Source organism: Pseudophryne corroboree, chromosome 1 (assembly GCF_028390025.1).
Source record: "Pseudophryne corroboree isolate aPseCor3 chromosome 1, aPseCor3.hap2, whole genome shotgun sequence".
Taxonomy (NCBI): domain Eukaryota; kingdom Metazoa; phylum Chordata; class Amphibia; order Anura; family Myobatrachidae; genus Pseudophryne; species Pseudophryne corroboree.
In genome coordinates, this window is record NC_086444.1 from 574,044,654 (window position 1) to 574,062,863 (window position 18,210).

Consider the following 18,210-nt stretch of genomic DNA (forward strand, 5'->3'; position numbering starts at 1 on the left):
CGTTAAAACTGGCCCTGCCTTTAATACAGAACAGTCCTGTTCAAGTACAATCAGGCAACGCCACCATGGTGGCGTACATAAATCATCAAGGCGAAAGTATCAAAAATCCTCCGTTGGACGGAATACCATCTGCCAGCAATATTGGCAGTGTTCATCCCCAGAGTCCTCAACTGGGAAGCGGATTTCCTCAGTCGTCAGGACGTTCACGCCGGAGAGTGAAGTCTTCATCCGGAAGTCTTTCCACTCCTAGTGGACAAGTGGGGCCTACCAGCTGTAGACCTGATGACACAATCACAAAGTTCCGGTCTTCAGATCAATGACAAAAGATCCTCAAGCAGCGTTCGTGGACGCACTGTCAATTCCATGGAACTTTCGGCTGCCATAGGTGTTCCCTCCAGTGTCACTCCTGCCCAGGGTTCTACGGAAGTTCAAGCAAAAAGGAGGAATGTCGCTCCAGCATGACCCAGACGGCATTGGTTCTCACACCTGCAGAGCGTCCTCTTCTACTTCCTCAATGCCCAGACCTCCTCGTTCAGGGCCCTTGTGCCTATCTGGACCTGGCCAGACTGGCTTTGACGGCACGGCTCTTGATGCTTCACTCCTGAGGGCCAAGGGATTCTCCGAGGCGGTTATTCAAACTATGTTGAAGGCCTGCAAACCGGCTTCTGCACAGATTTATTACAGGGTCTGGAACTCTTACTTCACATTGTGTGCTGCTAAGAATTATGATGCCTATTCGTTCAGTACTTATAGGCTTTTGGCTTTTCTGCAACAGGGCCTAGATTTAGGCCTTCGTCTGGCCTCCCTCAAGGTTCATATATTTGCCTTGTCGGTGTGGTTTCAGAGGAAAATTTACATCTATTCCATACTTTCACTCAGGGCATTTTACAGATTCGGCCTCCCTATGTCCCTCCTGTGGTTCCATGGGATCTGTCTGTTGTCTTAAATGCCCTACAAGAGTCTCCATTTGAACCTCTTGAGTCTGTGTATCTTAAATGTATTACACTTAAAGTCGTGTTTTTACCTGCTATTGCCTCTACTAGGAGGGTGTCGGACTTAATCGCCTTGTCCTGTCCACCCTTTCTGATTTTTCACCGTGACCGGGCAGTTCTTCGAACTCGCCCTGGTTACGTACCTAAGGTGGTATCATCTTTTCATCTTAACCAAGAGATTGTGGTTCCGGCCATTATCTCTTCTGGTTTGTCATCCAAAAAGCGGTCTTTGGATGTGGTATGGGCTCCTCGTATTTACGTAGAGAGGACAGCCTCCCTCAGGAGTCAGATACCCTTTTTGTACTTTTTTGGTCTTCACAAACGTGGCTGGCCTGCGAATAAGCAAACCTTGGCCAGATGGATTAGAATAGTGATTGCACAAGCTTATGCACAGGCTGGTCTTCCAGCTCCTGCTGCTATCAAAGCCTATTCTGCCCGGTCTGTTGGACCTTCTTGGGCGGCCCTCTGAATAATTGTGCAAGGCGCCTATGTGGTCCTCTGTGAAAACGTTCACCCGGTTCTATGCCTTTGATACTTCTGCCTCCCAGGATGCTTCCTTTGGACGCCCGGTTCTTGTACCCGCTACAGTGCGTACCCTCTCATGAGGAACTGCTTTAGGACATCCCACGAAGTTATTCCCTGTGGAAACCAACCCACTGCAGAAAAGGAGTTTTATGGTAGACTTACCATTGTTAAATCTCTTTCTGCGAGGTACATTGGTTCCACAGGGCGCCCGCCTGACGCACCTAGCGTCTATGGATTTGTATGGCGTTAGCCGCTGGTCCCTTTTCTTGCCGTGAGAATGTGGTTCTATGTGACTGACATCTGCCTTCTCTTTTACCTGCTCCTGCATTGGACTGGTTAACGAAACTGAGCTCCAGTGCCTGGAGGCGGGGTTATAGAGAAGGCGGTGCAATGCATCCTGGGAACAGTCAAAGCTTTAGCCTGTTGGTGCCTCGGATCAAGATTCAATTCTACACCCCAATGTTATTCCCTGTGGAATCCAGTGTACCTCACAGAAAGAGATTTAACTATGGTACGTCTACCATAAATGTCCTTTTTTCACATTGTCATTATGGGGTATTGTGTGTATAATTTTGAGGGGAAAAAATTAATTTATTCCATTTTGAAATAAGGCTGTAACATAACAAAATGTGGAAAAAGTGAAGCGCTGTGAATACTTTCCAGGTGCACTGTATATCCCCAGAAATACCTGCCATATCCTGACTACACCCCAGATTAATGTTCATGTTTACTGTGGATTGGATCAAAATGCCAAGTAATGCGGTAGAAAATCTGAAAAATCCTTTGCAGTTTGGTTACCATACTGTATGGCCATTCTTCAGATGCATCACTTCACTCAGCTGTTCATTTAACATGGTATAACGTGGGGGTTTTACATTATGGGAACTTTCGTTCCTGGCTACTCTTTCCTTACCCAGTGGTGCATGTGTGCGGTCCAATTTTGAGACGTTGGAGTCTCGAGGAGGAGGATTCCTAATGGTTATTTTATTAAATCTTGTTGTTTCCAGAGTTTAGGTAATTATTTGTTGCATTTGTTTTACTCAACCCCCTTAATCACCAGGTGATGGACACAAAAGTGATTGTATTTTGATTTTGTCCTATTATGTATTTACTGCCGTCGACTTGTTCTACAACAGTGGTTCCCAAACTTTTGTGAGTCACGGCACCCTGGAGTGTCAGATTTTTTTTTCACGGCACCCCTAGGCCACAAGTTTCTTATTGAGAAATTAAAAAAAAAATATTAGATTAAGTAAATTATGTTTATATGTCTCCTTAGGGTCAGTTATGTGGTGAGGGACAAGATTTGCTTCTGTTTGTCCACATATTTTATAACTGGAAGCCATCAGCACTGGTTTTGCCTATTAAATTGACAATAAATAGTTTGAATTGGTCCTTGACCACCAACCTGAGGCACCCCTGCAAGTGTCCCGCGGCACCCCAGGGTGCCACGGCACACAGTTTGGGAACCACTGTTCTACAATCTTTAAATAAAAATACTATAAAAAAATAAATAAATAGATAATAAACTGTATAGACTAGAATGCTCATTGCCATATAAATGTGAGGACAGTGGATGATAAACGTACTATTGCCATAAAAAATTGATTTGCCAAAACGATCCAGTTTTAACTACTGCAATTGCTGCAACCATTTTTTCTCTTTCTAGTAAATATGTCAAATATGCAGAACCGGACTTTTGGATCTCAGCATTATGAGCATTGGATCATTGACGTTCAGAAGAAATGCCGCACATTACAGCTGGAAAATAAAGTGGAGGAGAGTCGTATCTGTAGTGCCCTGTTTACATACACAGAGCATTTGCGGGTATGCAGCAAACATATCTTACTGCTTGTAAACCCTTTCATTTTTTAGTCTGTGCCCAAGCAATGTTCTACAGTGACATGAAATGTGCTAAGATTTTCCAAACATCAACCATATACCATAGGTTGTTCCTGTGTAAATGTATTACCAATTAATTCCGTGCTCATCAATCTTATCTGGTAAAGTTAAGAACCTTGACTGAAGGCAAATAAATCGGGGAAAGATTTATTTATTTTTTTCATTATTTTTTAAGGAAACATTTTTAGAGACTAATTTAATTAGCTGCGAGTTCTGTAACATGAACACCTGAATTATATTTATGCATAATACGCTCATTACTTCTTCAGTGAATGACCTATGGGCCTAATTCAGACCTGATCGCAGCAGCAACAGTTTCCTCTAATGGGCAAAACTATATGCACTGTAGTGGGGCAGATGTAACATGTGCAGAGAGAAAGAAATTTGAGTGGGGTCTGTTCAAACTGAAATCTAAATTGCAGTGTAAAAATAAAGCAGCCAGTATTTACCCTGCACAGAAACAAAATAACCCACCCAAATCTAACTCTCTCTGCACATGTTACATCTACCCCACTTGCAGTGCACATGGTTTGCCCATTAGAGAACAATTTTGCTGCTGCGATCAGGTCTGAATTAGGCCCTATTTAAAGTGCATGTTTGGAGAAATCATCCAAGACCCCAAATAAGTTTCATAAGTATTTATTCCAGTAATTTCCTCTACACAAGCCACATAATGGGTTAATCGATAATTTGGAGATGGGATGTTTTTTTAGCGACATTCATGCTCCAGTTATGATATATGAACATCAACATTCTGCAGATGTGGACATGTTCAATATCAGCATTTCAGCAGTGTCAAGATATCTGTCTTTATGTTCCATATTTTCTGACTTAAACATCTAAATGCATTATTATTCATAGGAAAGGGTCTCCTGACATTTTTCCCTTTTTTTCACCTACTCTGGAGATGCAAACTAAAATCTGTTACCTCCCAATGAAACTCGCATTAACTTAATGCAGATTTCAACTTGAATAGCAAAAAGTCTCCTAAGGAAGCGGCTTACAGCGGCTGGCACTGTGGCCCAGATTTATCAAGGATTGGAGAGTGATAAATTGCACGGTAATAAAGTACCAACCAATGAACTCCTGTCATTTTTCAAACACAGCCTGTAACATGGCAGCTAGGAGCTGGTTGGTTTGTACTTTATCACTCTCCAAGGTTTGCTAAAGCTGGGCCGAAGTGTGAGATGTGTATTACAGTCTATAGCCACCCTCGCTTATGCATTGCATGGGTACTAAAGTCAAAACTGGTTTGGCAGTACATTGGTTTATGTCCTGGAGCTTTCTCTGACTGTGGTGTCTGTTTTTGGCTCTGTAGTCATTCTGGCTTATGCACTGCAGTTGGTTTTTGCATCTGTGGTGTGTTTTATAGTGTATAGTCAGTATGACTGTTGCAGGTCTATGCTTCTGTTTCTTGTGCTAAGACTAGTTTGGAATATGGGGGGTCATTCCGAGTTGATCGCTCGCTAGCTGCTTTTAGCAGCATTGCACACGCTAGGCCGCCGCCCTCTGGGAGTGTATCTTAGCTTAGCAGAATAGTGATCGAAAGAGTAGCAGAACTGCTACTAAATAATTCCTTGCAGTTTCTGAGTAGCTCCAGACCTAGATTGCGATCACCTCAGTCCGTTTAGTTCCTGATTTGACGTCACAAACACGCCCTGCGTTCGGCCAGCCACTCCCCCATTTCTCCAGCGACTCCTGCGTTTTTCCCTGACACGCCTGCGTTTTTTTAGCACACTCCCGGAAAACGCTCAGTTACCACCCAGAAACGCCCCTTTTCTGTCAATCACTCACCGATCAACAGTGCGACTGAAAAGCGCCGCAGGATCCACAGCAAATCTACTAAGTTTTGTGTAAAATAACTTAGCGCATGCGCTCTGCGTACCATGTGCATGCGCAGTTAGCAACAAATCGCAGCATAGCGAAAATCGGCAATGAGCGAACAACTCGGAATGACCCCCTAGGTTTTATCTTTACCTGTACCAGGTGCCATTCTGATTCTTTGGAGACATCCATGTGCTGCCTCTTTTGACATGCAGTGTGGTGGCCTGGCTGCTTCCCTTCAGTTGCAGGGTGGCTCCACCATCAGGAAATAGCTTTCCCATGTCATGGATTTGTCTGTGTCCTTAATGTGCTTTTTCAGCTGCTGTACGTTGTCAAGGGCCATGCAGGATATTTCCACTTCTCTGCATCTCTGGGTAGCCTAGGAAACGGAGATATTGCCCTGGTTGACAGCACAGCCATGGGCCTTTTGGGTATAGGCAGTTACATTACAAGGCAGCCTACTTGATCTTGATCTATATAGGCATTTTTCAGGCACTGTCTCCTCTGCAGAAGAGGGGCTTAGCAGTAGTGCCTCCTCCTTGCTGCTCATCAATCTCGGGGGAAATTCCTGTTTACAGAACTCTCTCTAGGGTGTTAACAGACTTTGCCAAGGTTTCTTTGTGATAGCAGGGAGTAAGGGATTTACTGCAAGCCATCTAGCAGATACAGATTCTTTTTAAAGGCAAGGAGTCGTTAATACTGGCATATCTGATTGCAGAAGTAGAAGCGTCCTAAGGTCCTCCTTCCCCTCTTTTAATTTTTTTGGGTATCCTCTTTGTAAGCGTGGTCAGACCTTTCATTAGCCACTCACTACAGGGGGTGTATTCTCCCATAGAATGCTATTAATGGTAAATGATTGTAATATACACAATCACAGTATTGGTCACAGGTAATCACATCTTAATAACTCGATGTTCTATAGGTCAGATGTCCTTCTTTGTCTTCCTTTGTCTTCCTTTGTTACGGGGGTTAACACTGGCTTAGGTTGGAGCTTGCAAGTTTCTCATGAAAAATGTATACATACATACATATACATACATACATACATACAATAAACAGTATTTGATAAAGTTCATATCACTAGTTAGACTTTGTACCTAGTAAGAAATTGTATTTACACATAATACAATGCGTGTCCTCGTAGAAAGTGATTACGCAACTAAACATATTAATAAAACCATACACTCCGAGAGAGATTACACAACTGGATGTAATAATATAAATAATACATTTAATATGATGATTCTTAAAATAGATGAAAAATGCTTTACTTCATTCAGTTTATTTGACTTGAAGAACGCCTACTGTATATTGGCCCTCATTCCGAGTTGTTCGCTCGCAAGCTGCTTTCTAGCAGCATTGCACACGCTAAGCCGCCGCCTACTGGGAGTGAATCTTAGCTTAGCAAAATTGCAAACGAAAGATTCTCAAAATTGCGATTATAAATTTCTAAGCAGTTTCTGAGTAGCTCGACACTTACTCTGCCACTGCGATCAGTTCAGTCAGTTTCGTTCCTGGTTTGACGTCACAAACACACCCAGCGTTCGCCCAGGCACTCTCCCCGTTTCTCCAGCCACTCCCGCGTTTTTCCCAGAAACGGCAGCGTTTTTTCACACACTCCCATAAAACGGCCAGTTTCCGCCCAGAAACACCCACTTCCTGTCAATCACATTACGATCACCAGAACGAAGAAAAAACCTCGTAATGCCGTGAGTAAAATACCAAACTTCTTAGCAAATTTACTTGGCGCAGTCGCAGTGCGAACATTGCGCATGCGCAATTAGCGGAAAATCGCTGCAATGCGAAGAAAATTACCAAGCGAACAACTCGGAATGAGGGCTATTATACCACTTCTTTAAACCGCTGTGGGGTGGAATGCAGGGGTAATTAATTTCTCCCCTTTAACTGTTTTTTTTTTCTTGGAGTGAGGGCATACTTTAGACCCAGCTTAGCTCAGCTTAGGTAAGTAGTACTGAAGTAAGAAGTCGCTCAGTCTAGGAAGACTCTGGAGTTACTTCCATACTCTGTAGTGCCCCTTAGACTAGTAACAAAAGTTACTCTCCTTTTGGCTCCTATGAGATGGTGAGAGCTCAGACTTCCAGAGTCCTCTCTTTTCTATGCTGCTGTGTGGGAGAATTATATCTCTCTTCCTTAGATCTTGGGTACGCTCCCTTTTCTAATTGGCTGTTGCTCTTTGCAAATTCTTTTTGCGTACTGACATTCAATGACGGCCCAGACCTCAAAATTTCGAAGTGCAGTGTCAAACCACATGCAGACAATGGGGTCTATTCATAAAGCAGTGAAAAGTGTGGAGAAGTGAGCCAGTGGAGTAGTTGCCCATGGCAGCCAATCGGTGTTCAGGTAACATTTATAAAATGCATTCTATAAATTAAGACTTAGCAGCTGATTGGTTGCCATGGGCAACTTCTCCACCGGTTCACTTCACACTTTTCACTGCTTCATGAATAGACCCCATATTGTTCAAGTATAGTTTTATAGACTGTGCCATCTTGCCTCCATTTTAACAATTAATGAGAACCTGTCAAGTCCATAAATTTATCTTTATTTGTTAACTATATAGTAAATCTTGTTGTCTAATTTTTGAGTGGTCGCAGTGGTGGGATCTGCATCATGAACAGAAAAAGTGCACCAATTTAACTAAAATCTACTGTGCTGCACATTGCCTGCTAGAAAGAAAATGAGTCTGTTTATAAATAATATCATCATGCCCATCATGATTATAAATAATGCCATAATGCCTTCATTTATAAATAAGACCTGCTATTCTGCCTGTTCTTTGTACGGGAGTTTCTGATTTTTTTGGTTGCACTGTGTATATATAAATGAGTGTTAAAAATTTAGTAAATCTATAGAGATATAAATTTGAGATGTGTTAATGTAAGTAAACATTAATCCATGGTTCTTCGCGTTACCCGAGGAGCACCCGTAGCAGATATGGTAAAAAGTGACCGGACCACTTTTGTGGCTTATAAAATTCTACACACTGAAGGTGCGATCCAAATTATGATCCGATTGTCCGTTTGGGCATTATCGGTCACGCAACGCAAATCACGCATCAATATTATGTCAACCCCCTTTTCATCCACTTAGGGGAGGTTTTTTGAAAATTCTAATTACGTAGTTTTCTCTTATGTCCTAGAGGATGCTGGGGACTCCGTAAGGACCATGGGGATAGACGGGCTCCGCAGGAGACATGGGCACTAAGAAAGAACTTTAGGTATGGGTGTGCACTGGCTCCTCCCTCTATGCCCCTCCTCCAGACCTCAGTTTATTACTGTGCCCAGAGGAGACTGGGTGCATTACAGGGAGCTCTCCTGAGTTGTATTATGTCAGGTTTTTTATTTTCAGGGAGCCTGCTGGCAACAGACTCCCTGCATCGAGTGACTGAGGGGAGAGAAACAGACCTACTTTAATGTTAGGCTCTGTTTCTTAGGCTACTGGACACCATTAGCTCCAGAGGGAACGGAACGCAGGTCTCGCCCTCGCCGTTCGTTCCAGAGCCGCGCCGCCGTCCTCCTCGCAGAGCCGGAAGATAGAAGCCGGGTGAGTATGTGAAGAAAGAAGACTTCAGAGGCGGCAGAAGACTTCAGATCTTCATAGAGATAATGCACAGCGGTAACGCTGTGCGCCATTGCTCCCACACAGCACACACACAGCAGTCACTGTAAGGGTGCAGGGCGCAGGGGGGGCGCCCTGGGCAGCAATAAGGACCTCCAAATCTGACAATAAGCATATATACAGGCTGGGCACTGTATATAAAAGAGACCCCCCGCCAGTTTTTGAATTTTTCAGCGGGACCGAGGCCCGCCGCTGAGGGGGCGGAGCTTGTTCCTTAGCACTCACCAGCGCCATTTTCTCCACAGAACACCGCTGAGAGGAAGCCCCCCGGACTCTCCCCTGCTTACCACGGTGAAAGAGGGTTTAAAAAAGGGGGGGGCACATAATTTGGCGCAAATAGATAATTACAGCGCTACCTGGGTAACCATCTAGTGTGTTTTTTCCTGGGTCGTTAGCGCTGGGTGTGTGCTGGCATACTCTCTCTCTCTGTCTCTCCAAAGGGCCTTGTGGGGGATCTGTCTTCAGATAAGAGGTTTCCCTGAGTGTGTGGTGTGTCGGTACGCGTGGGTCGGCATGTCTGAGGTAGAAGGCTTTCCTAGCGAGGAGGTGGAGCAAATGAATGTGGTGTCTCCGTCGGCAACACCGACATCTGACTGGGTGGATATGTGGAATGTTTTAAGTGCTAATGTGAATTTATTGCACAAAAGGTTGGACAAAGCTGAGTCCAGGAATTATGCAGAGAGTCAGGCTCTGCCTGCTCCTATGTCGCAGGGACCCTCGGGGTCTCAAAAGCGCCCACTATCCCAAATAGTAGACACTAATACCGACACGGATTCTGACTCCAGTGTCGACTACGATGATGCAAAGTTACAGCCAAGATTGGCTAAAAGTATTCAATAAATGATGTTTTACATATCACAGAGGAACCCCCTGTCCCTGACACGAGGGTACACATGTATAAGGAAAAGAAACCTGAGGTAACCTTTACCCCTTCTCATGAGCTGAACGAGTTATTTGAAAAGGCGTGGGAATCCCCAGACAAGAAACTGCAGATTCCCAAAAGGATTCTTATGGCGTATCCTTTCCCGGCTAAGGACAGGATGCGGTGGGAATCCTCCCCAAGGGTGGACAAAGCGTTTACACGCTTATCCATAATGGTATCACTGCCATCAGAAGATACGGCTACCCTCAGGGATCCTGCTAATCGCAAGCAGGAGGCTACCTTAAAGTCCATTTACACACACTCTGGTACCTTACTCATACCGGCGATAGCGTCGGCTTGGGTTTGTAGCGCTGTAGCAGCGTGGACAGATACCTTATCGGCGGAATTGGATACCCTGGATAAGGATACCATTTTATTGACCCTGGGTCATATTAAAGATGCTGTCTTATATATGAGGGATGCTCAAAGAGACATTGGCCTACTGGGTTCTAGAGTCAACGCTATGTCGATTTCTGCTAGACGAGTCCTATGGACCCGGCAATGGACAGGTGATGCCGACTCAAAGAGGCATATGGAGGTTTTACCTTACAAGGGTGAGGAATTGTTTGGGGAAGGTCTCTCAGACCTGGTCTCCACAGCTACAGCAGGTAAATCAAATTTTTTGCCTTATATTCCCTCACAGGATCGTACTTTCTTGCCAGAGGGAAAAAGTTGCCTACCACAGCTAGTTCCCAGGAGCAGAAGTCCTCCCCGGCCTACAAAATCCACCGCATGACGCTGGGGCTCCGCTGAGGGAGTCCGCCCCAGTGGGGGCACGTCTTCGACTTTTCAGCCACATCTGGGTTCACTCACAGGTGGATCCCTGGGCAATAGAAATTGTTTCCCAGGGTTACAAGCTGGATTTCGAAGAGGTGCCTCCTCGCCGGTTTTTCAAATCGGCCCTACCAGCTTCTCCCCCAGAAAGGGAGATAGTTTTAAATGCAATTCAAAAATTGTGTCTTCAACAGGTGGTGGTCAAAGTTCCCCTGCTTCAACAAGGGAGGGGGTATTACTCAACCCTATTTGTAGTCCCGAAACCGTACGGTTCGGTCAGACCCATTTTAAATTTAAAATCCTTGAACCTATACTTGAAAAGGTTCAAGTTCAAGATGGAAGGGAAGGATTTTATGGTATCCCTGGACATAAAGGATGCATACCTTCATGTTCCCATATATCCACCTCATCAGGCGTACCTGAGATTTGCGGTACAGGATTGTCATTACCAATTTCAGACGTTGCCGTTTGGGCTTTCCACGGCCCCGAGGATTTTCACCAAGGTAATGGCGGAAATGATGGTGCTCCTGCGCAAGCAGGGTGTCACAATTATCCCGTACTTGGACGATCTCCTCATAAAAGCGAGATCACAAGAGCAATTTTTGAACATCGTGTCACTTTCACTGAAGGTGTTACAACAGCACGGCTGGATTCTCAATATCCCAAAGTCACAGTTAGTTCCTACGACTCGTTTGACCTTCTTAGGCATGATTCTGGATACGGACCAGAAAAGGGTTTATCTTCTGATAGCAAAGGCCCAGGAACTCATGACTGGTCAGGGACCTATTATAGCCAAAACAGGTGTCAGTGCATCACTGCACTCGAGTCCTAGGGAAGATGGTGGCATCTTACGAGGCCATTCCCTTCGGCAGGTTCCATGCGAGGACCTTCCAATGGGACCTACTGGACAAGTGGTCCGGGTCACATCTACAGATTCATCAGTTGATCACCCTGTCCCCCAGGGCAAGGGTGTCTCTCCTGTGGTGGCTACAGAGTGCTCACCTTCTAGAGGATCGCAGGTTCGCCATTCAGGACTGGATTCTGGTAACAACGGACGCGAGCCTTCCGAGGTTGGGGAGCAGTCACACAGGGAAGAAACTTCCAAGGTCTTTGGTCAAGCCAGGAGACTTATCTTCACATCAACGTCCTGGAGCTGAGGGCCATATACAACGCCCTTCGTCAAGCGGAGACTTGGCTTCGTGACCTACCGGTTCTGATTCAGTCAGATAACATCACCGTAGTGGCTCTTGTAAACCGCCAAGGCGGCACAAGGAGAAGAATGGCAATGGCGGAAGCCACCAGGATTCTTCGCTGGGCGGAAAATAATGTAAGCGCACTGTCAGCAGTGTTCATTCCGGGAGTGGACAACTGGGAAGCAGACTTCCTCAGCAGACACGATCTACATCCAGGAGAGTCGGGACTTCATCAGGAAGTCTTCGCACAGATTGCAAGTCAGTGGGGACTGTCCCAGATAGACATGATGGCGTCCCGCCTCAACAAAAAAATGCAGAGGTATTGCGCCAGGTCAAGAGACCCTCAGGCGGTGGCAGTGGACGCCCTCGTGACACCATGCGTATTCCAGTCGGTCTATGTGTTTCCTTCTCTTCCTCTCATCCCCAAGGTGTTGAGAATAATAAGAAAAAGAGGAGTACAGACAATTCTCATTGTTCCGGATTGGCCACGAAGGGCCTGGTATCCGGATCTGCAGGAAATGCTCACAGAAGATCCGTGGCCTCTTTCTCTAAGACAGGACCTGTTACAACAGGGGCCCTGTCTGTTCCAAGACTTACCGCGGCTGCGTTTGACGGCATGGCGGTTGAACGCCGGATCCTAGCGGAAAAGGGCATTCCGGATGAGGTCATTCCTACTCTGATAAAGGCTAGGAAGGACGTGACAGCAAAACATTATCACCGTATATGGCGGAAGTATGTTTCTTGGTGTGAGGCCAGGAATGCTCCTACGGAAGAATTCCATCTGGGCCGTTTCTTTCACTTCCTACAGACTGGAGTGAATTTGGGCCTAAAATTAGGCTCCATAAAGGTTCAGATTTTGGCCCTATCCATTTTCTTTCAGAAGGAATTGGCTTTTGTCAAGGGAATGCTGCATATTCAGCCTCCTTTTGTACCTCCAGTGGCACCTTGGGACCTGAACGTGGTGTTGAGTTTCCTTAAGGCACACTGGTTTGAACCACTTAAAACGGTGGAGTTAAAATATCTCACTTGGAAAGTGGTCATGTTGTTAGCCTTGGCTTCGGCTAGGCGAGTGTCGGAGTTGGCGGCTTTGACTCATAAAAGCCCCTATTTAGTTTTACATATGGATAGAGCGGAATTGCGGACCCGTCCTCAAGTCTTGCCAAAGGTGGTTTCGTCTTTTCATATGAACCAACCTATTGTGGTGCCTGTGGCTGCGCGAGACTTGGAGGATTCCGAGTCCCTTGATGTGGTCAGGACTTTGACAATTTACGTGGCCAGAACGGCTAGGATCATGAAAACAGAAGCACTGTTTATCCTGTATGCAGCCGACAAGGTTGGCGCTCCTGCTTCCAAGCAGACTATTGCTTGCTGGATCTGTAACACGATTCAGCAGGCTCATTCTACGGCTGGATTGCCGTTACCAAAATCAGTAAAGGCCCATTCCACCAGGAAAGTGGGCTCTTCTTGGGCGGCTGCACGAGGGGTCTCGGCATTACAGCTGTGCCGTGCTGCTACTTGGTCGGGTTCAAACACTTTTGCAAAATTCTACAAGTTTGATACCCTGGCTGAGGAGGACCTCATGTTTGCTCAATCGGTGCTGCAGAGTCATCCGCACTCTCCCGCCCGTTTGGGAGCTTTGGTATAATTCCCATGGTCCTTATGGAGTCCCCAGCATCCTCTAGGACTTAAGAGAAAATAAGATTTTAAACCTACCGGTAAATCTTTTTCTCCTAGTCCGTAGAGGATGCTGGGCGCCCGTTCCAAGTGCGGACTATTTCTGCAAGACTTGTATATAGTTATTGCTTACATAAGGGTTATGTTACAGTGTTCCTCAGTCTCGGACTGATGCTGTGTTGTTTCGTACTGTTAACTGGTTGGTATATCCCAAGTTATACGGTGTGGATGGTGTGGGCTGGTATGAATCTTGCCCTTAGATTAACTAAAATCCTTTCCTCGTACTGTCCGTCTCCTCTGGGCACAGTTTCTCTAACTGAGGTCTGGAGGAGGGGCATAGAGGGAGGAGCCAGTGCACACCCATACCTAAAGTTCTTTCTTAGTGCCCATGTCTCCTGCGGAGCCAGTCTATCCCCATGGTCCTTACGGAGTCCCCAGCATCCTCTACGGACTAGGAGAAAAAGATTTACCGGTAGGTTTAAAATCTTATTTTCCTATTTCCCACCTAAAGAATACCTGTGTTAAATGTTAGCTTCCTAACTTATCTGGAAGTAAGAGAATTGGTGATCAGTCAGTCAGTAAGTGAGGGCTTTCGCATTTACAGTATATGTATGTATATATATATATATATATATATATATATAGATAGATAGATGACAAAAGTAGGTGGGTATATTTCTTTTTCATCCACTAGGGGTCACTGGAGTACTCTTGGGATATGGACGGTGTTAGCAAGGACTGGGCACTGAATATTCAAATTTCAGTAACTCTCCTCCCCTCCATACTCCCAGAATACCTCAGTGTTTTTTCGGTGCTCACATGGAAAGGAGCACAAAGCGTGGAGCTCCTCCACATATTCTATTTTTATTTTTGCTTTTTATGCATTTTATATATTTACAATCCTTTCCCAGCTTACACAAAAGCTATGGGTCCAGGATTACAGAAGCTGCTGCGTGCAGCTCTTGGCGTGTCGGGCCTCACAAAGGAGCCCCCTCACAGCCACAAGCAGCTCAGCTAACTTCAGCTGAGACTGCAGAAAGGACTGAACGGAGCTTGCTGGAAGAAGCCCCGTCAGAGCCCAAGTACATCAGCTACCTTCAACTGAGAACAGAGCTTGCTATAGAAGCCCTGTCAGAGCACAGGAACCAAGGTATTTATGACCGGGGCAGTCAGCTCACGCTGCCGCCCCGCCGTGTGGGGGGACTGCTCTGTGCGTCACCCCAGGCATCCCGCTGCTCCGTCCCCGACACCGCTGTTATCAGCTCCCCGCCGCCGCTCCCCTGTTCCCGGCCGCCGCTCCGAGGGACGTGCTGGACGGCCGCTGCAAGCGCTGCTCTCAGCGCTCCCTGCCTGTAATGCAATCAGACCGCGGACAGCGTTCAGTGCTGCCGCGGTCTGTTCCTGTAACGGCCGGAGGCTTAGGGGAAGGTAACTGCTCAGACCGCGGATAGCGTTCACTGCTGCCGCGGTCTGTCTCAATAACGGCCGGCAGCTCAGCACTGCCAGCGCTCCCTGCACACGCTAAGGGGGCAGCAGGGGGGGGGGGGAGAGATGCCGGCGCCTATGATCACTCAGTCCGCGGACAGTGCACACTGCTGCCGCGGTCTGTCCCTGTGAAACAGCCCTCTTAACTAGTGGGCTCATGCTGGGCAGTAAGGAGTTTCCCTGTCCCTATTACATGTAGCGCAGCTGCAGGGGGGGGGGGGGGAGAGATTATGCCACAGCAGCAGCAATAGATCTATACAAAAAAAGGGGCTGCATTGTGTTATCTATGCATTCGTGTAGCATTTGTTATATCATACAAGATGTTATACCATAGGAAATGTATATAAAATACTGTATATATGGTCATGTAAGGAAATATGCTATATGTTCTTTAACTATAACCACATGGATGGAGGCCATTTTAATCATACTTTCTGTTTCTTTTTCAGAACGTTCCTGTCCTACAACACTGCTCCACCGGATGGCGCAGGGGTGTTGGTAGGAATTTTTGAATCAGGTTTCTTATGGTCTGGCCACGTGCACTGCATTTTGACCATATACACATTTTCGCAATTTTACTGAGGTGGAATTGGTCTGTCTTTGTCTATATATTTGTCTGGTTACATAATAAGTAAGTCACCAGCAAAGACGGGGAAGTTGTTTCACTGCAATGTCTGTACCAGTGGGTTCCCGGTGAGTTCTACCACATGCACAGTATATTTTATACTCCCATTTCATCTCCTATTTTGCAAAGATAGTTCTCATTTGCCTTATAAATTCCCAGTTTCTGCTATGTTGCAATCCTGACGATTCTATGCCAGGCCTAACTGCGCAAGATGAATGTGAGAAGGGTGAATAGACCAGCAGTCAGATAGTGTGGGTGCGTCAGACTGAAGAGGCTCTGACAATTTATAAGGTGGTCTTTACTAGACCACAGATCTCCAGCGTGTTTCTTAATTTTTTTTCCGGAATCTCTAAATAATATGTTAATAGGATCCTGATACACAGGTTTCTAAACCTCGCCGATTTCAGTCTAGTTACCGTTTCCAAAGTCAGTGACATCTCCATGGTGCCTAGTCAGTTCTCGCATTTCAGCGTCATTCGTGGTGGCACGACAAGTGCTCTGGCTGCGTCCTTAGCAGGCGGAGGCAAAGGTCGAGAGAAGAATATGCGAAGGTTGTTTGGTCCAAATTTGGACAGAGGTATACTCTGGACCAGTGTTCGAATCCTTTAGACCTCAGCCCTTTTGAGGCCGTGGTAGAGAAACAGCCACGCCTGGTAGGCGAGGTCGAGGACGTGGTTTTCAACAAACCAACACCAGCGTCTGGACGCTAAGGTCAACGGCAAGCCAGTGGCAGGACGGGCTCCCAGCCATCTCGGTTCTCCAGTTGTGGGAGCACGCCTTCAGACGTTTCATTTGGCGTGGTTCCAGACATCCACAGATGGGTGGATCCGCAATTTAGTGTTAAAAGATAAGAGTTCGACTGTCTACCGCCTCTGCGGTTTTTCAAGACAGGACTGCCTGTGTCGGACGCCAAGAGGGCGGTTCGGTAAATTGCCATTCACTCTCTGCTGGATTCAGCAGTTTTGATTCCGGTCCCTGTACACCAACAAGGTCAGGGTTATTATTCCAGTCTGTTTGTGGTACCAAAGCCGGATGGCTCGGTCAGGCCAATATTGAATACTTACTACAGATTCAAGATGGAATCTCTGCGGACAGTACTTGCAGGTTTAGAGCCACAGGAAATTCATGATTGCGCTGGATCTCGAGGATGCGTATTTACACATTCCGATTTGCCCACCTCATCAGAGGTTCTTGCGTTTTGCGATACGGCAGTTCCATCATCAGTTTCATGCTCTACCGTTTGCCCTCTCGTCGGCGCTTAGGGTATTCACCAAAGTGATGTCTGTTATGATGGCTCATCTCATATCCCTGGAAGTGATAATAGTTCCGTATTTAGACGATTTGCTCATCAAAGCTCCGTCTCACCAAATGCGCCTGCAACATGTGTTGCTAACGTACAATGTGCTGGTTCAGCACGGTTGGATTGTCATCTTCAAGAACTCACATCGGATTCCGTCTCAACGACTTCAATTCCTAGGGATGATTCTCGATACGGTAGATCGAAGAATTTGCCTACCAGAACAGACAGTACAGACTATTCGTCATCTGGTACGATTAGTGCTCAAGCCTCGGTACATTTGTGCATTCGTCTGTTAGGCACAATGGTGGCGACTTTCAAAGCGCTTCTGTTCGGAAGATTTCACTCACGTCCTTTTCAACTGCATGTGCTCGCACAGTGGTCGGGCTCGTATCTGCAGATTCACTAGAGGTGAGGTTGTATCCACGGGCCAGAGTTTCTGTACTCTGGTGGCTCCAAGTACACAATCTAACCGCAGGAAATCGGTTCGGCGTCTGGAATTGGATAGTTCTAACCACAGACGTGAGTCTAAGAGGTTTGGGAGCTGTAGTTCAAAATTGTCAGCTCCAGGGTCTCTGGGCGGATCAAGAAAAGATTGCTGTCTATAAATGTCCTAGAACTCCGGCCAATTTACAATGCGCTACGACAAGTAGTGCACATGCTTCGGTCTCAGACTGTCCAAGTGCAGTCAGACAACGCAACGGCGGTCGCGTACATCAACAAACAAGGAGGAACGAGAAGCCGCATGGCATGCGGGAAGTAGCTTGAATACTCAATTGGGCCGCCCATCACCAAGTGATATTGTCGGTAGTGGTCATTCCGATAATGGACAACTGGGAGGCGGATTATCTCAGCCATCGGGATTTTCATCCAGGAGAATGGGCATTAAATCCAGAAGGGTTTCACATGTTGGTCCAGAGGTGGGGTTACCCTCAAGTGGACCTGATGGCATCTCGCCATAATCACCAAACGCCCCAGTATGTGTCCAGAACGCGAGATCCAAAGGCAGTGGCAGGGGATGCTCTCACTATTGCGTGGCCGTACAGCCTCATGTATCTGTTGCCACCGTTTTCGCTGCTCCCTCTGTTGCTAAAACGGATTTCCGCTGCTCCCTCTGTTGCTAAAACGGATCAAACGAGAGTCCGCCACAGTCATACTAGTGGCGCCTCATTGACCTCGGAGAGCTTGGTTCTCGGATCTTCACGGGCTACTCGCAGACGATCCTTGCCCGCTTCCGCTACGTCCGGACTTGTTACAACAGGGTCCATTCCTTTACCCCGATTTAGCGCAAATGCGTTTGACGGGGTGGCTGTTGAGACCGCCCTCTTAAGAAGAGAGGGCATTCCACTATCGGTTATAGT

General features: G+C 46.4%; 1 protein-coding gene across 2 annotated transcripts in view; it reads left to right on the top strand.

Moving 5' to 3' along the window:
- The window catches only part of RIGI (RNA sensor RIG-I), a 289,257-nt gene that overhangs the window by 173,671 nt on the left and 97,376 nt on the right, over positions 1–18,210 (top strand). For both annotated transcript variants that reach the window (XM_063914195.1, XM_063914196.1), the window contains exon 13: positions 3,184–3,341. In XM_063914195.1, the coding sequence (XP_063770265.1) occupies positions 3,184–3,341 (158 nt within the window). The remainder of the gene's footprint in view (positions 1–3,183; positions 3,342–18,210) is intronic.